The 22,314-nt window shown below is 40.9% G+C and overlaps 1 protein-coding gene across 1 annotated transcript; it reads right to left on the bottom strand.

Annotated features, from left to right (window-relative positions):
• Positions 1 to 139: 139 nt before the first annotated feature.
• LOC311303451 (E3 ubiquitin-protein ligase TRIM35-like) lies at positions 140 to 21,163 on the bottom strand. The gene is made up of 15 exons (XM_084429952.1): positions 20,622 to 21,163; positions 19,898 to 19,993; positions 19,555 to 19,785; positions 19,415 to 19,437; positions 19,215 to 19,333; positions 18,651 to 18,918; positions 17,627 to 17,792; positions 16,390 to 16,478; positions 15,889 to 15,952; positions 15,478 to 15,614; positions 15,318 to 15,389; positions 6,587 to 6,680; positions 5,953 to 5,990; positions 3,771 to 3,895; positions 140 to 1,160 (listed from the first exon to the last, which is right to left on the bottom strand). The coding sequence occupies exons 1-15, from the start codon at positions 21,015 to 21,017 to the stop codon at positions 1,033 to 1,035; spliced, it is 2,046 nt and encodes a 681-aa protein (XP_084286078.1). The 5' UTR covers positions 21,018 to 21,163; the 3' UTR covers positions 140 to 1,032.
• Between the last annotated feature and the right edge of the window lie 1,151 nt (positions 21,164 to 22,314).

Below are 22,314 nucleotides of genomic sequence, written 5' to 3'. Positions count from 1 at the left end.
CACACACACACACACACACACACACACACACACACACACACACATATTTACAAACTTATGATTTGTAAATTAATGATTAATCGATTTGACAGCACTATTTCAAAGTAATGCAAAACAGGTAAAACATTTTAATCATTTTAATCAATCGTTTTATTTAATATTTTCATACACAATAGAAATACGTCTCTCATCTCGTATTGCAACCCTGTATCCATGCCTGAAAATCCAAGAGTGAAATCCAAGTTGTTAATATCTAAATAAAATGTATTTAAGGCACAGGCGGTACACCAACGGTAATAAAATACTCCTGCGTTTAATACCAGAAAACCCACAACGGTGAGATGCAAGCATTACATTTTTCGTATAAAAAATAAAATCTGGGCCTGGGTATTTGCAGTAGTGACCCAACGGGCTAGAACTGACTTACTCTGATGTGTGCATGAGCCAGGCCGAACAGAAACAAAACACAACACATTAGTAATAATGCCTTGATATAATGCCTAACAGTCTTTTGGTCTGGTATGCAAGAATCAGTTGAGATGCCACTCTTTTATATGTTCTTTCTGCTTCTCGTTTACGTGCCACACCTTGCACCTTAACCTTTTCAGATGTGTAGTTCAAGAACTTGTCTCTTAGTTTCCTGTATTTCAAAAACAAGGCACAATAAAATGATAAAAGGAGGAATTGTAAAGCACCTTTGGTTAAAGGGAGGTACTTTTGTTAAAATTAAAAAGCTAAACATCCAATTATTATTCATGTTTGCTTACAGCTAGCAAAACAACAGCAAAAAAAAAAAAACATTAGTCAAAGTCAGTAAAAAAAGAGCCTTTTTTTTCTTCTTCCGGAAACGAGCCAATGATATGAGCAGGACGATGCAGTGTGTGAAGGCTCTGCAGATGAACATGCAACCTCCTCTATTATAGGGTCTGTGGTGGAGTGTGTACTATTTTCGTTTTCGGCAAGCTGGTGAAGAAACAAACACAGTGTCACAGATGTCTGAGGCAGATCGAGTGTGCGAGTGTTTGGGACGGTCTACTGGACGAGCTTAGCGTCAAGCCGGAGCCAGTGCAGGCCTTGCCGTGTGAAGCACACCAGTTCAGTCATGCTACTGGTGTTGAAGATCAGCGCGCCCATCGCCTTGTCCAGGTCACAGAAGAACTCTGTGCAGAATACCAAACACAAGAGAAGAAGAACACACAATTATGTGATCTTCTCGTTACAATTTTATGTAGCCAATAAAACAGGCTTGCGCTGCACATGTTGCACTGAACTGTATTTTCCTTTTTTGAAGTAATTACAATCATATTTCAAGCAATTCAAAACCATCATGGTGAACAGTGCGAATCTGAAGTGTCTCAGCTGAAGGAAATAATACATTATTTATCGTCTTCAATATATTGGCTAAACTTTCTTATCGGGTTGATAATGATAAAATTAAAAATGAACATACTGTATATCAGTCTTGTAGGGCCATTAAAAACAAATATTCCATCCGGACATTGCTTTTGCCCACTTCTGCATGTGAATTAATTTGGATATAGTCAGGGCAGGGGTGCACATAACTTTCTGGTCTGGTTCTCGCAGGAGCTCCTGGAGATGCTGCTTGGACTCACACTTCACACTTATCCTACAAGATGTAGTTATCACTTTCCTCCTAACTGCTCACCTCTTATTTTCTCTCCAACATTATTTTGTCACGTGTTCAACAATATTTTTTTTACATTTGATTAACATTAATGACACAGGCAGCAGCAGGAATATTAGGCTGTTGTCACTTTAAGAGCGAATGCATCCGTTTTTTTTCCCAACTGTTCACTTATGACATAACCGAGAGAATACTTGCCGATACCGGTATTTAGATGGGTATTTTGACATGATTTTCTGTGTATGTGTCAATTTAAAACAACTTTGATGAAAGGTTTTGATCCACTTCAAATGTTGACTACAGTGTATATATGTGTATATATATATCAATCACTTTACATGAATATAAAACATGTACAGTAGTGTAAAAAAAGGATGTCCGGCCTAGGAACGGTAATGAAATGGCTCATTCTAAGGTAATAAAAACATAACGGTCGATTATGTAAGGTCTTTACACCACTGAAAACATAGTTATGTACTGTATATGATATTGCATTTCTGTCAACAGATCCTCCTAAATATTACACAATGCACTTTTAACTCTGCACAGCTTTTCTGCAGTCGTTCTGTTTCTAGCTTTTGAAATAGTACATTTAGTACTTTTTCTTGTACTAGGATGTATAGTACATCCTACTTTACCCCCATGCATGCAGTACACTCAAAAGCACACACGTCTGTGTGCACATCCGGTATTTAGACGGCTATTTTGACATCATTTTGTGTGTATGTGTCCGTTTAAGCACAAGGAAACGCAAAAGAGGAATCAATTTGGTGTTCGAGCTCTATCTGAAACACGCCTCTCTCTTTCGTTTGAGAGAGAATCGTTTGAATGTGTAAATTGCCATGACAAAACATGTCCAAATGATAAATTTTCACTCTATGATGGTTAAATTTAGCAGTTAATCTGCGAATCACATGTGTGCCGAACCGTGGGGCAGCTGGTTCGTACGGATCACGGATCAACTGCAATCCGTTGCATCTCTGATAATTAATGAGAACACACCTGTTATGTGCACCCCTGGATATAATATACATTTTCAACTTTATATAGATAGCTGTGCAGTAATACAGTTAACATTTTTGCAATGATAAAAATGAGATTTGCTATATAGTATTTGCTATATTGCTTTTAGTGAGTGTACTGCATGTATGGGGGTAAAGTAGGATGTACTATACATCCTAGTACTAGAAAAAGTACTAAATGTACTATTTCAAAAGCTAGAAACAGAATGACTGCAGAAAAGCTGTGCAGAGTTAAAGGTGCATTGTGTAATATTTAGGAGGATCTGTTGACAGAAATGCAATATCATATACAGTACATAACTATGTTTTCAGTGCTGTATAAAGACCTTACATAATGAACCGTTATGTTTTTATTACCTTAGAATGAGCCATTTCTATCTACACACACCGCGGGTCTCCTTACATCGACATATTTCTACAGTGGCCCTAAATGGACAAACGCGTTTCATCACTATGTTGTTCTTCATGTTAAGAAGCTAGCTAAAGTCAGAGAATAAAACACTGACACAATGATGTACAAGTAACAATACTATTCGTAATAACATATCGTTTTACTGAATAATTAAGTAAACCTAATTTCTTACTTTATCTTTGTAAAGAAACCTCATTGCTTAACTGGCTACTCTCTGCTGTCTCAGACGACGACATCACTTCCTGTTGGAAATCGTAACTTCTGTTGGGTGCAATTCGTAACCTCACCACTAGATGCTGCTAAAAATTACACACTGCACCTTTAACTCACTCATTTCTCACTAAGGGTTCATGCGTTTATCTTGACTTCTTCTCTACGGTGTGCTTTGTATTATTATTGTGCATTTCCAAAACAGCAACATAGTGTCGGCCCAGATCTGGCCCACATCTGGTACACGTTGAATCCACACAGATCTGGGCCGACACTATGTTGCTGTCTGTGTTGTTTCGAATACTCATTGTGCAGTATTTCTCATGCTCTCTTTATTAGGGTCTGGCGGCTGAAGAGTCAGTATTGCGGTTCAAGCAGTTGACATGGGAATATCAGGCTCTTCAGAGAGCATATGCCCTGTTACAGGAGCAGAAAGGAGGGCTTGAGTTTGAGGCAGGTGTTTGGAGAAGGGCATCAGTACCTCTCTGCTCTTTGGCAAGCTCCTCAGCCATGTCCCACACCTCGGTAGCATAGAGGAAGTTTGAGGTGACCTGCACGTAGCTGGCGGCCATCTGGTGTATGCGTTGAGGGATGGTGACGGAGGAGCTGGAGGAGAAGTAACACGCCAAATTGGCTAGTGATTTGACAGCGTTACCCTCCACAGTTAATTTTTACCTGCATTTGGTGGGTGTTAATTTCAAACCCTGTGTGCATGTATTCTTATCGGATGAAAAAAAGTTATGATGCACATTTTTAGAATTGATGCATATCTTGTCGTTTCAATCCAGCGTAGTGACCATAAGTAGTGACAGGTTGTAAAAACACATCATCGGGGAAGAGAAGAAATGTCATTTTGATTAAAGATTATGAACTTTGCTTTGATTTTTATCAACCCGTTGACATTATTTTGTCTTGTTTTGAGAATAAAACTGGTTTATGCTCAAAAGTATATTAATGCTAAACAAACAAACAACAACAACAAAAAAAACATTTACAATTAAAAAAAAATTTTTTAAAGGATGTTTACATATTTTACTGGAAAAAAGTTTTGAATTTTTAACCATCTTTTTGCCATCACTGGATTATTTAAATGCTCCTTCAGTGTAAAATTTTAAAAGCAATCCATGTAGTCATCTATCTATAAATTACAGAAACGTCTGTCTGTCTGTCCGTCTGTCTGTCTGTCTGTCTGTGTGTGTGTGTGTGTGTGTGTTAACCACATATCTCTCGAACCGTTGGTCCGATGGATTTCAAATTCGACAGGTGTCTTGCCACGGGCACAAGTAAGTGCAGTGCCAAGTTTGATGTTGTTTGGATGATAAATGCAAAAGATATCGTTAAATATATCATTTTTAGAAGGTTGTGGTTTAAAAATAAACATTCTGACATTAGAGGGTTGTATCGGTCAAAGAAGCCCCAAGAAGGTTGTGGTTTAAAAATAAACATTCTGACATAAACAATCAGTCAGCTACTGTTTACTTCTGAATATTATAGTTTGGTTCCAGAACGTGATAAATCCATTTTGATTAATTTGAGTAAAAATGTGTTTTCTTTACCAAGAAAGTGGCAAGATGAAAACCACTATTTTCTGTTTCAAACTTTCACATAGCATCGGTAGGTTATAATCACATAACAAATTCAAATCTTTTTTTCCCCAAAAATGCAATAATTTCCCCCAAAAAATGCAATAAATTCATGACACTTTTTTTTCCCCCAAATGCAATTAATCCATTGAATCAATATAAAAGTTATTTTTTATCATATTGAAACTGTTGGAATCAGTCATCGCTAAGAAATATCTTCGGAACTTTTTTGACGGCGATCAGCTCACAAAATCGGATTTTGCACGGGCACTTTGCACTGCTCCCTGAATCGACGCGCTTATTCATTTGTGGATGTTAAGTGAATCTGTAAGTCAGCTATGCTGTTTACTTCTGAATATTATATTTCATTCAGGTGCGCTTAACGTTATCGCTACTGTGTAATAGTAGCCAATGCTATTCACCAACTAAACATATCCTATTCAACACGTACACGGTCTCTTTCATGGCCATCATTTGTAGTAGCCTATTCACAAACTGTTTGCTCAAGCGTAGCGTTTTCTCAGAGTTCACTTTGTGCTTTCTACCATGCACAAATAAAAATGTCACTGAACTTTTGCTGTGTAATTGTAACAATGAGCACTCAAACACACCAAACCAATTACTAAAAACACACACAAAAACTGATTTTGCTGATTTAATATCAATTTAGGTCAACCAATTACCAAGCAGTGCTTAATTTTGTTCAGTCTGTGGTGTAAAAAAGCCACATTAGCAATTAAAGAAAAAACACTTCAGCAAAACATTATAAGGTCAAAGTGTCTGAATAATTTTTGGCCCCAATTTGTTTTATACATTTTATTGGTAGTCACTGTATGAAGAATCTTTGGGTATAATATGTCATAGTTTACTGCACCCACTAGTAAATAAAATATAAAAAATGATATCTGGTGTCTTAATAATTTTAGGTTTGACTGTCTGTGTGATCCAGTATATAAAAAATGGAGAGATGTAACCTATTGGTGCATTTTTGTAACTAGAATGGTTTTAAACATGCAGTTGTCAGGGTGTTTCTCCAATGTTTCTCCATTTACAATATATAAAACAATATAAGGAACTTACTTTGCTACTCCAGGAGACGGAGCTTGGGTATACGAATTCTGGAAAAAACAGAGTAATAGAGTAATGAATACTTTTGTATACGTTACGTTCTTCTGTTTAAAGAAACATTAACATGAAATGTCACATCTCCAACATAAATTACATCTTTCCTGTGTTTTTGTAATTGTGTCATACTGGAAATTTCAAACCTACACAACAGTCAAAAACTTTGGGGTCAGTAAGATTGTTTTATGAAAGAAATGAATGCTTTTATTCAGCAAGGACACATTAGATTGATCAGTAAGTGACAGTAAAGAAATTCATTATGATTTCTATTTCAAATAAATGCTTTCTATTCATTGAAGAATCCTAAAAAAAATTTAGCACAGTTTCCACAAAAATATGAAGAAGCACAACTGTTTTCAACATTGATAATAATCATAAATTTGTCAGGATATTAAAAATAATTTCTGAAGGAAAATGTGACACTGAAGACTGGAGTAATGATGCTGAAAATTCAGCTCTGATCACAGGAATACATGACAGTTTAAAATATATTAAAAAAGCAAACTTATTTTAAATTGTATTTTCAATATTACTGTTTTATTGTTTTCCATGGAATAAACACATAAGAAAGAACATAAAATCATGTTACCTTCAAGTGTTCAGTGAGCGTTTTAGAGTATTTCAGTGCACTTTCTTTCCGTAGCTTGAAAAGCCTCAAATACAGGAGCGCTTGGCACCTCAGACTGCAGAGACACACACATATCCATCGATTACATTAGCCACAGCTTTACCAAATACTGAGTACACAGTAACAGCTTTAACACCATTGACCTTACTGATGAAGATAGTCAAATAAAGATGGTTGATATCAATCACTAATAATACATTTAACACCATTCTGCTGGAAATAGAACATTTTCTTTATTGTGAAAAATTGTATTGATTGTTTTCAGAGCCATTAAGTTTAATAATGATTGTTAAAGTACACTAGCAGTGTTGGGGGTTACACATTAAATAGTAATGCGTTACTTTACTAGATACTTGAAAAAAGTAATCTGATTACGTACAGTAACTCATTACTTGTAATGTACGACAAAATATCTGAGCTACTTTTTCAAATTAGTAACACAAGTTACTTCGTTTCCCCGTGTATTGACTGACAGCTCTCCTGTACTAATGTTGAGAGACAGCGTAAGTGCAGAGGTGTTAAGTTTGTGTGTGTGAACATGATGATTACTGTAGATCTAGACTAAATGTGAATATGCATTTACTCATCTCACTTGCAAAAAAACCATAGGCGTAATTTGCGGGTGGGACATGTCCCCACCACTTTTTGCTAAGGTCGATATTGTCCCCACCACTTTTGAAACATCTCGCGACACGAATGTATCAATACAAATAAATAAAACATCTCCAGTTAACTAGCAGAGCATTCATTTCGTTCAAGGCGTTCATAAGAGGCGATCTAGCGCTGAAATGTGTTGTTTTTGAAATCAAGTGATCAAAGTGCTTGTTCCCGCTGCGATCAGTGGCGCAGCTACTGTGTTCCCTTTCAATCGTTCACGTTTGACGTAGTCGATGTCGACTGAATGGGATCACGCTAGGGAGCCTGTCATCTTCGAGTACTATTGAACGAGCCAATGCAATTGGCGTGCGTGATTCACATCACACACTCCGCCCCGCGGCACGGGTATAAATACGGAAGTGGATACACACACAAGTTGCTTTTTGCTTCGGAGCCGATCGTCTCTGAAGAGTATTGTTGTATACAACGAGCGAGTGTGTCGTTGTTCTTCTAGGAAGACTCTCCCAGTCGCTGGTGGTTCTACAGCGCGAGTGCAGCGGTGAACGCGAGCTTTGAGCTCTCAACTGCTGTTTTAACAGCATCAAATTTCTGTGTTTGTTGACAGCTGGTTAGAGGGTGGAAAAATGAGTGCTTCACTGTTTCAGTTCACTGTTCAGTGTTGGCGCTGTCATTCCCCTGTGTGCTCCGGCACTGGTGATGGGTCCCATTTCCTGAAAGAGAAACATGGGTGCGTTTGCGTCTTTTTCAAGATGCCATTCCACCCGTGCTTTTCTGGATGCGATCATTCCCTGTCCCCCCAAATGGATGGTCACAATAGTATTATCACGTGTTTTTAAAAAGTATATGTATATGTGTATGTGTATATATATATATATATATATATATATATATATATATATATATATATATACACACATACAGTGGGGAGAACAAATATTTGATACACTGACGATTTTGCAGGTTTTCCCACTTACAAAGCATGTAGAAGTCTGTAATTTTTATCATAGGTACTCTTCAACTGTGAGTGACGGAATCTAAAACAAAAATCCAGAAAATCATATTGTATGATTTTTAAGTAATTAATTTGCATTTTATTAGCTTGGCAAGCCAGACCTACATCAAGATGTTAGGTCTGGCAACTCACCATAGACACAGCTCAATCCGAGGGGCGGGATAAACGGCTGTCTTTCAAATTCACTCTGCACACAATAGGACAGTGCTTCAACCAACCAGAGCATTTTCCCAACAGCAGAGCTAACGTCAGTTGATAGATTCAACTTTTGAATCTGGCCGGCAAAACTATGAACACATCTTCCTTTTTTAAGAATGACTTAAGTGCCGTTCTTTGCTCTTTTCTCAAAGAAAAACTTAACTCCAAGTCCTCCAGAGTCACGGCCAAAGCCGATTCGAAAGATTGTTTGCCAGCCGCAGCCATTCTTTGTTTTCAAGTAGCAGGGAACCGTCACAAACTCTGTCGTCATTATGTTAAGCCCGCCCCACCTACTCTATACACGATGTGATTGGCCTGACCCAATTTAGGTTTTTACAGCTCCGAAAGTCAATGGAGAGTTGCTAGACTACCCTGGAAGCAAAATCAATTTTGCTGCTGCTAGGGTGCGTCTAGATTTCTAGGCTAGCATTTTATTGCATGACATAAGTATTTGATACATCAGAAAAGCAGAACTTAATATTTGGTACAGAAACATTTGTTTGCAATTACAGAGATCATACGTTTCCTATAGTTCTTGACCAGGTTTGCAAACACTGCAGCAGGGATTTTGGTCCACTCCTCCATACAGACAGGTTTCTGGGCTGTCGCTGGGCAATACGGACTTTCAGCTCCCTCCAAAGATTTTCAATTGGGTTCAGGTCTGGAGACTGGCGAGGCCACTCCAGGACCTTGAGATGCTTCTTACGGAGCCACTCCTTAGTTGCCCTGGCTGTGTGTTTCGGGTCGTTGTCATGCTGGAAGACCCAGCCACGACCCATCTTCAATGCTCTTACTGAGGGAAGGAGGTTGTTGGCCAAGATCTCGCGATACATGGCCCCATCCATCCTCCCCTCAATACAGTGCAGTCGTCCTGTGCCCTTTGCAGAAAAGCATCCCCAAAGAATGAAGTTTCCACCTCAATGCTTCACGGTTAGGATGGTGTTCTTGGGGTTGTACTCATCCTTCTTCTTCCTCTAAACATGGCGAGTGGAGTTTAGATCAAAAAGCTCTATTTTTGTCTCATCAGACCACATGACCTTCTCCCATTCCTCCTCTGGATCATTCAGATGGTCATTGGCAAACTTCAGATGGGCCTGGACATGCGCTGGCTTGAGCAGGGGGACCTTGCATGCGCTGCAGGATTTTAATCCATGACGGCGTAGTGTGTTACTAATGGTTTTCTTTGAGACTGTGGTCCCAGCTCTCTTCAGGCCATTGACCAGGTCCTGCCGTGCAGTTCTGGGCTGATCCCTCACCTTCCTCATGATCATTGATGCCCCACGAGGTGAAATCTTGCATGGTGCCCCAGACCAAGGGAGATTGACCGTCATCTTGAACTTCTTCCATTTTCTAATAATTGTGCCAACAGTTGTTGCCTTCTCACCAAGCTGCTTGCCTATTGTCCTGTAGCCCATCCCAGCCTTGTGCAGGTCTACAATTTTATCCCTGATGTCCTTACACAGCTCTCTGGTATATGCATGAAGGTGGAGTCCCCATTACCACGCCACGCTATGGCACCGTGTGGGATGGGTGATCAGAGGATCATAGTGAGGCTTCCCCATCTGGTAACCAATCCCTGTGGGCCCCTCACTCCTCTATCACATCACAGCCGGTGGAGCCCCCCGTTGAGTGCGCTGGTCCCTCTGTAATGGACCTACCAGCCATTTCATTCGGGGCCTCTCCAGAGGACAGGATGCCGATTGCAGCATCGGAGGGTGAGCTGACCTCTGGAAATGATGACTTGGCTGTGTTATCTCCCTCTGGGAGTGTAACGTTGCCCGAGCCAGATCCAGAAACATCAGCTATGCTGAATTGGGCCGCCTAGGCTGTCGGGCTCGAGTGGAATCCTCCACCGTGTCCCGAACAGTCTCGGTTGGATGATTTGTATGTTGGAACGGGCAGCGCTGGTTCTCAGCTCGCCGCCCCAGTGCATTTCTTTCCCGAAGTGCAGGGAGAGGTTACCAGGTCGTAGACGGCACCTTTCTCTGCCAGAACCTGCCTGAATAAGCTTTCCCCCCTCACTACCCTTGACAGAGGAGCGGTGAAGGGTTGCGAGGCTGTCCCTCCAATAGAGCGGTCTGGCGCACCACAGGTGCACCTGTGGCCGGCAGCCGCTGCTTTTTGGACGGGGCCCCTCGTCTCCCCCGCAACAGGTCTATCAGGCCAGGGCACTCATGGACATGCACAAGGGTAGCCCAGACCGTGCGCTCATAGGTGAGCTCCGCACCGCATCTGACCTCGCCCTTTGGGGCACGAGTGCATGATCAGTCTGGCGATGTCCACGTTAGTGGTCCAAGAGCACCATCGTTGGCTCAGCCTGGTTTTTATGGTGGATGCGGACAAGGTTCAGTTCCTGGTCACCCCAATTTCCCAGTTTAGGCTGGTCGGCGATGCGGCGGAGAACTGCGCCCAGCAGTTTTCTGCCACCCAAGCGCAGACGGAGGCCATATGGCACATCCTGCCCCGGAGGCCCGCTGCTGCCTCTACCCCGCCGCCGGTGGCAGTTCCCCCACCTGTTCCCCTGCCGCCGCTCCAGCCAGGCCTCAGCATAGAGCCGGCCGCAGGTGGGACGCCCAGCCTGCTCTAGGCGCTGCCAAGCCAGGTGGCAAGCGACAGCGAAAGCATTCCTGAGCGGGCCGCTCAGTGATGGAGGAGGGTGCTTTTGGAGTTGGTCACCGATGAGACGGATGAGGGCCGGGTGGAGTCTTTGTGTGTGTGTCTGTTCCAGCAAATTCCTCTTTTCCTGGGTCCCAAGAGGGCAAGTCTGGCGGTGTGCAACCCTGTAAAGCCTTGCACCCCTCAGCCCCCTCTTGTTCGCCAGCCCGACAGCTGGGTGCGGTTCGAAGACCTGGTCATCGGCCTTCTCACGCATCCCAGGCCATCTCGTGGAGACAGGTAAGTGTTGCACTGCACACTCAGACCCTGTCTTCGGGCCTCCTTCGGGCCTTTCGAGCCAGGTACCTGTCCTCCACCTTGCTGCCCCACCTCGGGTACGTCTGTGGTTCCCTCGCCCAGTTTTATGGAAGCCTAAAATGCTTCCAACCGCTCCAGCCTGGCCCCAAACGGTACCTTCAGACTCGGCTTGCGATTCATTTCGCTCGGCTTCCGATGCCCCGTCCTCAAGCTTGGTCTGCAGGGTTCGACCTGAAAGACATGTACTTCAGATCTCTATCCTTCTGCTCCACAGGCCTCTTGTGTTATTGCGTTCGAAGGTACAAAGTATCAGTACATGGTCCTACCCTTCGAGTGCTCCATAGCCAGTTGGGTCTTCAGGTCAACTGGGAAAGAGTAAACTCGCCCAAGGGTTGAGGATCTCTTTTCTAGTATGGAGATGTTCTCGGTCCAGCGCATCTCTCAGATAGAGGTGTGTCAGCTCAGTGCTATTCAAGAAGTGAGAAAGGGTCCCACTGAAACTTTTCCTAGGCTCCTGGGGCATATGGCAGACGCAGCCATACGGCTTCCTCCATATGAAGACCGCTTCAGCACTGGCCTAGAACGAGTGCCCACTAATACCGGCTGAGGGGCCACGTATAAAGGGCATGCAGTAACAGAGGTCTGGGCGCCTTCCGACTGCATTGGCATCTACTGCCTCGAGTTGCTTATAGTTTCCTCGCTTTGAGACACTGTTGCACAGTGAGCATGCACTGGTCTGAAAAGACAACATTGCGACCATCGGGCTACGCTCCCCTCGCATGTTGCAACTTGCCCGCCACCTCCTCCTTGGAGTCAGAAGCTTCTAAGGTTCTAAGGTTCCACTTATTACTGCTGGCCTGCCCAATCATGCCGCTGACAAGCCTCACGACAACCTCTGGTCCAGATAGAGTGGAGCTGGCCTACTGTTTGGGACCACTTCGTGGCCGCACAGCTACATCTGTTGCCCCTCCGGACTCGTCCCTCCACCAGTTGTTTCTTCTCCTGTCTGAGTGGATATCCCTTGACACAGAAAAAACTCTGGCCACAGCTGGCCATCGGGCCCCCGCAGAAATGCGTTCCCCAGTGAGCCTTCTTGCACTATGGTGCTAAAATCAGGAAGAGATGGAGCAGGTCCTGATAGTTGCCCCTTATTGGCCCAACCAACCTCTCCTCTCTACAGCCTTCCTGACTTATTCCTCTGAGTACATTCTCAGGGATGGGTCATGATGGCACTTGTGTCTAGACCTTGGAGAGTTCCAGGACTGGTTCTAAAAAGAACGGGATGTGGAGGTTCTGGATACTACTGCAATCATTGTTTATGCCGTAGAGACCATCACTTCTGTGAGAGCACCTCTCAAAAAAGAGGCTCGCTCCCCCTTATAAGTGGAACCTAATTGTTGAATTGAGTCTTCTCTCTGTGAGGAGATCCCGACGGTGTTCGATCACTTCAGTGCTTCCTTCCTGCTAATGGTTGGAGTGAGGGCTGTCTCCTCCACCTCAAAATGTTGTGGCCTCTGTATTGATGCACATCATGATGCAGTAGATACAAATCCGTGGGAAGTACGACTTGATCGTCAGGTTCCTGAGGGGAGCAAGGAGAAAAGAAATAACCTCCTTGTGTCCCCTCTTTACCCTCTTGGGACTTATTTCAGGTGCTCCTCCTAAGCAAGGGTATTGCTCCCTCCTAGGCGTTGACACAGAGTGCCTCGCTGAACAGATGTTAAATAGAGTTGGGGGCTGGGCGACACCTATACACGTTCGCTAGAGAACTAGCCTAAGTGTCGAACTGTTGCTTCCCGTGGGCTCCCTTCACATGAAGCCAGTTTCACTGTAAGCACGGTTCAAAGTGTCAGCTTGCTGTGCCATTCCCCTCCTATGGACTGGATACGTGTGCAATTCTTGCTCCACTGAGTTCCCCTTATTAGCCGAACCCTGTCGAGTTCCTCCATACCCTTCGGCAATGGACATGGCGGAACGTCCGAAGCCAGGCCTATCACTTGTATGCACTGGTGGAACCTCTGTTAGGCTGGGACCATATGTTGTGATCCCTATGGCGATCACATATGTGTATTCTTCCACGGTACGGCTCCCTGCAGCGAGCCTGTGTCTTCCCTTGGCAGAGTCCGCTCTGCTGTCACTGTTCAGTTGATCCTCCATTCTGTTATAGGCTGGAGTCATCCCAGTGACATTCCATATGTTGTACTGCCAGTCATCCGCTCAGTCCATATGTGTATTCTCCACGTCACCTCCCTTCGGGCAGGATGTGGTTTCCACAGCATCCCTTCCTTCCATTGATAGGGTACGCTTTCCCAGTGGTCCTGTGGAACAGCAGTTGACTTCCCTGGCCTAAGCCTTGCCCTTCTCCTCCTCAAAATTGCAGGGGGTCAGGAGGCTTTCGTCCAGGCACTGGAAGGTGGCAGCTCTAGTTGCGCTTTCCATAGTAGATCCCATTCAGTCGACGTCGACTATGTCGAACGTGAACGACTGAAAGGGAACATCTCAGTTGCATATGCAACCCTCGTTCCCTGAGGAGGGAACGGAGACGTAGTCCCTTAGCCACTATAGCTGGACCACCGCTGACTCCGAGTTACTCTCGGCTCCTCAGCGAAAAGTAACTAGTGCGTGCATCCACTTCCGTATTTATACCCATGCCGCGGAGGCGGAGTGTGTGATGCGAATCACGCACGGCAATTGTATTGGCTCGTTCAATAGTACTCAAAGATCTAGCGTGATCCCATTCAGGCAACGTCGACTACATCTCCGTTCCCTCCTTCAGGCAACCCTCGTTCCCTTGTGGCTCGCGCACAGTCTTCACTCGGTTCAATCCGTTGTGGAGACTCTCTATTTGTTCCGGTGAAATTACAAAACAAAATGCACACAAACGTGTCCCTGCCTGATATACAACCACTGATAAACATAATCGGTTTTGATGAGAAAAAAAAAAACTTATACGAGTGTGGATTAGAACCCAGAACCTCTGACACGCTTGGAAAAAGTTCTGCCACTGGACCATTTAAATATATTAAATATTACAAAAAGTCGGATCTAGGTATTTATTCACGTGACAATTCTCGCCACTAACAACATATATTAGACCTCATTAAACAACAAATTAAACTCAATGTACTATTTAAATCGATTGCTGGACATCGTAATGTTATTGTACATACATCTGATTTATGATTTATTAATATTCAACAATATTATTGATCTGCTTGCATTGACGACATTATATGAGAACTGAGCTGGACGATGACATCACTGTTTTCTCCAGAGCGGCTATATATGAAGAGTTCAGATGCAAAAGCCTCTAAGTGCCATCTGAAATTTTCTTCTAAAATGATATTTTTTATTAAGCTCGAATGTTTAAGTTGAGTAATTTCACTTAAATGACAATTAATAGGTAGTTTTCATTGCCATTTAAGTGAAATTACTGAACTTAAATATACAAGCTTGATAAAAATGATCATTCTAGAAGAAAATTTCAGATGGCACTTAGAGGCTTTTGCATCTGAACTCTTCATATATATATATATATATATATATATATATATATATATATATATATATATATATGAACTAAATTAATAACTTTCTTACAACAAAAATGAAACATCGCTGAACTTACTTAAGCTGGACTATAATGCTATTTTCTTCTAGAAACAAACTTTGTTGCATTATTTTCCTGCTATCACTGTAAAGCTGCTTTGAAACAATCTGTATTATAAAAAGCGCTATAAAAAAATCTTGACGTGATCCATGCGTAAACGTATTAAAATAAAGTATAACCAAACATTGATTCAGTTCTCATGACCATGCACTTCGATTGATTTAAAACACAATCCGAAAGATGATTCAAGAGAGTCAACAATGAAAACGATGATTTTCTCAACTATGAACCAAAAACTGTTGACCCGAAACATGCAGAATCATTGTGTCTCCACTACGTACCACAGCACTGCTAGCCTTTTGTCTGCAGATGTCGCATGCGGTGCCATGTAGCTCTTGAGCTTCATCGTGTACCTACCAAACAAGCAAACATGCACATTTGTGAGCAAACTCAAGCATTATATGTAGAGATATTAAAGTATCTCAAATCCTCTATTCTTACTTGATGAGCTCTATGGTTTCGGCATACATGGGAAAGGGGGATTTGGCCTTCTGGGCGCTTTTCTCCAGGGCGTTTCCACACTCGATGAATGACACCACAGCGTCCAGGTAATACACAGCCTTCTCAAACCTGTTCATCTGTGGAAAACACAATGCGTGTGAGGAGGAAAACAGATTCTAAACGGACACTATAACATAATGTGATATTATGGGGCGCAAAAACTTCAAACAATCTTGCCATTGGCACAAACATCACTGACCCCGAGTTTTAAACACTGGCTCCGTGTGAAGAGAGCACCTGTTGTGTCGCTCTCAATGGAGGACTAACACAAAAGGTCCGGGGTCACAGAAATATCAAGCAGATTAACTAACACAGATGTGAGAACCGTAGGCCAGTAAAATTAACCCTCACCAGAGCATCCGCATTGTGTTTCATTTCCTTCGCCTCTTGAAGGTAATGATCAGCAGAAAGAATCCTGCAATTCAGATAGAGGATTGGCTGTTATTACACCACAAAAATCCCAACAAATCACAAGAGAACATTAATGATGCTTAAACGTCCCACTATATGAATCGATATAGTTCAGATGCAAAAGCCTCTAAGTGCCATCTGAAATTTCCCTCTAGAGTGATCATTTTTATCAAGCTTGTATATTTAAGTTCAGTAATTTCACTTAAATGACAATTAATAGGTCATTTTCATTGCCATTTAAGTGAAATTACTGAACTTAAATATACAAGCTTGATAAAAATGATAATTTTAGAAGAAAATTTAGTTGTTTCTTACAGTAATAAAACTAAACTTACAATAAAAAATATAACAAAAACTCAGATAAACATGGTAGCTTTAAAATCACAGTATAAAAGAATCTAAAGGAATTAATTAGTCAGACAAATGATCAAGACTTCATACCTGTCCTCAACCAGGAGTTTGGATCTGGATTTGGAGCCATCAGAGATGTGAAGCACTGTGACAGGATGTTCCGTTTTAGAGCTTTTCTCCTGGTTGACATTGAGAAATTAGAAAATGAAAATCCGTCAAGACAAACTTTGATGTTGGACTTCACTGAAATAAACTCTATACAAGAACATGAACCATGTTTAGTGAGTCTTGTGTTCTGAAACGTGACTCAGTCAGTTTTCTCTTTCACGGCACAGCAACACAGAATCTTACAGAGCAAGTTAGATGATGTGCCAGTACTTCTTTTGAATACATAATTCCTTTGTGACCATTAAAAAAAATATACATTCATACTATATAGAATGTAATCCGGATGCATTACATTTGCCATGTTTTCACTAGTCATGTTAGGGTTACAAATTAACTAGCCAAAACTATCCTGACTATTCAAAGTTACAAATTTAACTTTTCACAAAAATGGAATAGCCTATTGCATAAAACATTAGCGAATAAAGCACCTTTTCCATCCCATGTGTTTAAGAGAAATTTGGCGCAAAATATCTGTAATAAAAATGAAAGTTGCTGCATTGGTACATCATAAATGAGTTGCGTCTCAAAGCACACAGGTGAAACGCCATAAACACAGTTATGTTCTCTTGCGTTTGAAGAGAACATCCTCTGTTGAGTCAGTCACGTGAGCTTTTTGTTGCGCATCAAGGGATTTAAATGTGTTTTAATCGTATTTTATGTACGTCTTATTTTCAGGTTTTGCCTCAATTGAGTGCAATAGATTATGCAAATTTTTAGAATTGATGGCCTTCTTGCCGTTTCCACCCAGCAATGATTTTAATGCGATAACCCAAAATTGCATAAAATAGGTGGATGGAAATATAGTCATGTGACCTATCAGCTGTGTCACTTCACTGCCATTCATAAACCCTCTCCGGTGGCCTCATGGGATAGTAAAGTATATCAGATGCACACTTCAGAATCTTTATTATTTATTTTGATTGTTAGCTATGGGAAAACTGAAAGTCAAGTGACAGGACAGAAGCTGTGAAGCTGCATCACTGTATCACTGTATCAATAAATCACTGCATAATTGTATGTACTGTACACAATACAGGGTGTGTAACGTAAAAGGTGGAGATGGTAAACCGTGTGTGTGAAGCGATAAGCCTCTGGAACAGCCTGAGGTTTTCTCACGTTTATCATGCCAGTGTCTGCGTGTGTAAAAAGGCAAACGCACCTTGCGGTGTTTGGAGCCGCTTTTGCTGCTGTCTTTGCTGCTGGTAACCGAGGTGGAGGATTGGTTCAACGTGCGCTTGCGTGGGTGCTCAGGTTTAGCTGTCGGCTGCATGATGGAAGAAGAGGGTGCAGACTCCTTGTCTCTATCCTGAGCGCGCTTAGACGAGCTGCAGAAAAGAGTTGGGGATATCATGATTAATCAACAGCTCAGGAGGAGGAAAAATTACAATCTGATCTCAATAATGTGAAAAGTTACCGGTCTGCAGTTCAGTTTATACACAACAGGGTTTTTCACAACAGGTTATCATCGTTCTACTTCTAAACCCCGCTTTTAACCCAGAGTAAAGGAGTGTTTCACGCTAGCAGTAGCTGAGTTTACATGGACCCTAATAACTACTACAGGGTTTGTACAGATACTGTAAAATGAAATTCCAGGACTTTCAAGGACTTTTCAAGCACTACTTTTTTGTTTTAAAGGAATACAATAAGAGGTCTCACTTATTAAACAATATATTTATTAGCTTCAAATTCTAAAAAAAGGTAAACAGATAAATAAAAATAAACCAATAAAACAAAATGGTAAAAATAAAGTGCAACAGATGCAATGACTGCGGTAACTTTAATCATCAAAAGGATATTATGACAAAGATATCCATTTCCTTATTCAAAATGATTTTTTTTCTCATGAATATATGATTGACCTGGGATATGAGGATTATATGAGGATTATTATGCTCAAAGTCATGCAAAAACAGCTCTATATCAATATTTTGTGTAAAAAGATTGTTTTATCGATAAAATTTAACACTAATTTCACAAATTGTCTTTCAATAATTAAAGCACTTTTCAAGTACCTTTTCATAAATATGGCTGTTTTCAAGGGTTTTTCAGGATTTAAATGTCAAAAAGTCCAATTCGAGTACTTCAAGCACTTTAAGCACCTTGTACGAACCCTGCTACTAGCACAGTCAGAAACGCGTTGCTCTGGGGATTCTGAGGTGTATTCGCTGTTCTTGTACACATACCAGACATTAGACTTAGAGAAATCCTCTCCCTTCCTTTGGTTTGATGCTGTGGTTATTCCAAGACCCCAGTATGTATTGTCTCCAACCTCCACATCCCAGCAGTGTGTTCCTGAGTTAAAGCCCTCAGATCCCAGGACACATGGATACCCGTCAAACCTCTCTGGATTATCTGGAAGTGTTTTATATACATCACTGTCCGACACACTGGTCAGATCAGCAGAGAGTGTGAGACGAGGATCTGCTGTGTTTGGATCCAGAGTCAACGGAGCTGCAAAGAGAATAACATCAGATTACAGGATGAAATATGATGTATTAGAAATGTAAATGTTAAACACTTAAAGACTTTGTTAAAAGAAATCATAAAGCATGCTATCATCACAATGGTCTCTCAGTTAATGTCAGAATGGATTGAGGCTTCAGGTTTAATATCAGTATTCAATAAACACTATTGTATCCTAATACATTAACATAGACCATGAGGAATAAACTTTTCATTATGAGTTCGCTGTATGATCTAGTAAGATTCACTTGGAAATTATTAAATATATTTCTATCAACACTCACTGTGTTGGACAGTTTCCAGCATCTTCTTCCAGACTCTGAACGACAGGTTACCCAGATAACGCGACACATGAATCAAAGCTCCAGAACTCATCCGTGGATCCGGCTGTGAGATCTGGACTCTGAGGAACATTCAGGAGTCAGAACTGCAGTGAATTTGAGTTCAGATCCACTGAGAGAAGAGATACGAGCAGCTCACTCACCTTTCCATCGTGACTTTATAGTTCTGGAAAATATAGAGTTTGAAAACATTTTAATATCTTATCAAACACTCTCATTATCAATGAGTCTCTCTATACAAGTTGTTTTATGCACAGAGAATGAAGCCAGATTGATTTGTCACCTTTATAAATGAGACGTCATTGTCTTTCATCATCTCCTCCATGTCTCTGATTGTGTGTGAAAGAGCTGAGATGTGTGTGTTCATCTCCTCCAGCATCTCCTTCATCCTCTGCTTCTTCTGCTCCTCTTCCTCTCTCAGTGCAGTGATTGTAGCTTCTTCTTCGTCTCTGAGAAACTGATGAAGCTTCTCAAACTCTTCTTTAATCTGACGCTCTGTGTGCTCAGCTTGAGACTGAAATCAAATCACATTCACTTCAGTCAGCGCTGTATGAACACACACTCCACTAATGTCAATAATAAACTCTGTGTGTGAATGTTGAGTATTTAACTCTTTATATCCTCACCTTGATGTGTTTAATAGTTTTATCACACTTTTTCTTCATTTCTTCTCCATGTTTGAGCTTGTTTTGTAAGGACGTCAGTGCTGTATTAAACTCCTCCTACAGGTTAAGATGAAAATCTGTGAAACTTATGCAGCTATAAGAGGTTTAAACATTGTATGTTTGGATGTTTTTATTGTTATATTATTTATATGTTGAATGGGTCATTCTCATGGAAACAGTTGAGTCTCAAAATTGCAGGACAAATATATTTTTTAATTATTTAATTTGGAAAGGATGAACATCAAGAAATCATGTTTTTACCAAACAAATGTGTTTTTTTCAATGGCCAATTCTTAATTATTATATCCATGCAGTTGTATATTTGAGGTTGTGTAAATACAAATACAGAAAGAGAAAGAATGTTAGTATCACTTTTTGGTGCGTCTTGTAATACATCAGATATTAATAAAAAACTACTTTTCCTTACATATGATATCAACATGCCATATCGATTTTTTCAAAACATGTTTTGTCCCAATGCTGTTACATTCAAGAAGATTTGAACATCAGAGCAGTCGAAGCTTAATGCAGAATTTTATATAAGTAGTAAATCATAGAGATTTAGTCTAAGCAAAAATAAATACTGGTCTATTGTATACTGTATATATTGATTGTATACACAAATAATACTGTTTCTATGTTTAGCACTGTATTCAGCATATGAAATCAGAGACATGTGTCTTACCTTGTAAGATGAAAGCACTTCACTGATGGGTCTGAATGTGTGATTGGTGTGTTTCTCTGAGTCTCTGCACACTAAACACACAGGCTGTTTGTCCTCCAGACAGAAGAGTTTGAGTTTCTCACTGTGTAAACTGCAGATCTCCTCAGATCCTGATGAACGTTTCTCATTTCCCTCCTTTATCAATGAATCACACAAGTTTTTTAACACAAGATTAACTGGTGGATCATCTCTAGAGGATCTTCTCCTGCAGAGAGGACACTCATGAGTTTTCTTAGTTTTCCAGAACTGTTGTAGACACTCTTTACAAAAACTGTGACTACAGGACAGAAAAACAGGAACCTTGAAGATTTCACAGCAAACAGGACAAGAAAGCTCTTCCACAGATTCTGAATCCATTTCCTCGTCTTGTAAAAGATCCAATGATCTACAATTTACTTTCACTTTCTGAACTGGTTTAAAGAACAAATAACTATTACAATCAAAATCTAATCTGGTTTCATTCAGAAATAAACAAAAATGCTATAATATAATGTGTCCTCCTCTGTTCTTCACAACACTGACTCGTTTTAGCTTTCAGTAAAAATGAAAGGCAGAAATAAAGACTCACTTCCTGGTTGGTTTTGTAAGAGGGTGGAGTTTCTGAAGACAGACTGGATGTATAGTTTTATCTTTATTTTATTTGTGCTTTCAAGCATATTCTGGAAACAAAGAACTGTAACATAAAAAAAAAAACATTATAAAATAATTTACAAATATAAAACAAAATAAGTTTACTAAAATATATATTTAGGCATATTTATGAATCACTTTTGAGTTCATGAGTTAATGAATTTATGAGTATTTCTGTCTGCTCTTTGTCTGTCCATTTTTAACTTCTTTAAAGGATTTTAAAGGATTTTAGGGCACCTTTCACTGAAATATTCCAGATAGTGCCTTCATTTAATCTTAAATAAGTTTTTGTGACTATGGATATTCTACCCTGTTATTTTTGTGAGCTCTTGGCCTATTATTTGGTTTGAGGCCTATCTTCATGCTGCAGCCCAGGGATCTGCTGCAGTTTGGCTCGTCTTCAGCCAAGATCTGTGACAGGGGTTCTTGAAACAGGATTTACAGCAAGATAACATCTATCTCCAGCTGCATTGTGGTTTGCTTCCAGCGCACACTAAAGCCTATGCTATCTGGCTACAGCTATTCTGAGAGGTTCTCTGCCTACATGGACCTGCTGCAGTGTGGCTTGTCTTCAGCCTAGATCTGTGGCAGGGGTTTTTGAATCAAGATTTACATCAAGATAACAACACAGAGATCCATCTCTAGCTGCATTGTGGCTTGTTTCCAGCACACATTGAAGCCTGTGCTACACTGCTAAAGCTTCTGAATCATGATTTTTCTTCATAAAAAATCTACTGGTTTTCTGGATTTTGTCACTCGCCTTTTTGCTGCATGTAAGTATCAGGCTTGCTGGTAAACGCACTCTGGGGTCTGCCACAGCATTTCACTGTCGGGGAACATTAGACTTCATTCTACAATTGAGAGATGTCCCATCCCATTGGATTACTAAATCTGTTGGACCTTCTGCCACCCAGGTATTTCGAACCCTTCCATATTTTTCAATTATGCTGCTGCAGAAACTGTTTGACTCTAACTTGTTACTGGCTTTGCCCTTTGTAAAAGACAAACAATGGCTTTGTTCTGG

Source organism: Rutilus rutilus, assembly GCF_951802725.1.
Source record: "Rutilus rutilus genome assembly, chromosome: 14".
NCBI classification, from domain to species: Eukaryota; Metazoa; Chordata; class Actinopteri; order Cypriniformes; family Leuciscidae; genus Rutilus; species Rutilus rutilus.
The sequence above is the reverse complement of the archived record's forward strand: the minus strand, read 5'-3'. Positions and strand labels throughout refer to the sequence as shown.

What these genes read in the sequence shown, in the direction of transcription:
- LOC311303451 (XM_084429952.1), bottom strand. Translation starts at nt 21,017, where the DNA reads ATGGATTCAGAATCTGTGGAAGAGCTTTCTTGTCCTGTTTGCTGTGAA. An exon ending in AAGTGCTTTCATCTTACAAG is followed by an intron (nt 19,994 to 20,621) that starts GTAAGACACATG and finishes CTTAACCTGTAG; the next exon opens with GAGGAGTTTAATACAGCACT. An exon ending in CCGTCTCCTGGAGTAGCAAA is followed by an intron (nt 3,896 to 5,952) that starts GTAAGTTCCTTA and finishes CTTCTCCTCCAG; the next exon opens with CTCCTCCGTCACCATCCCTC.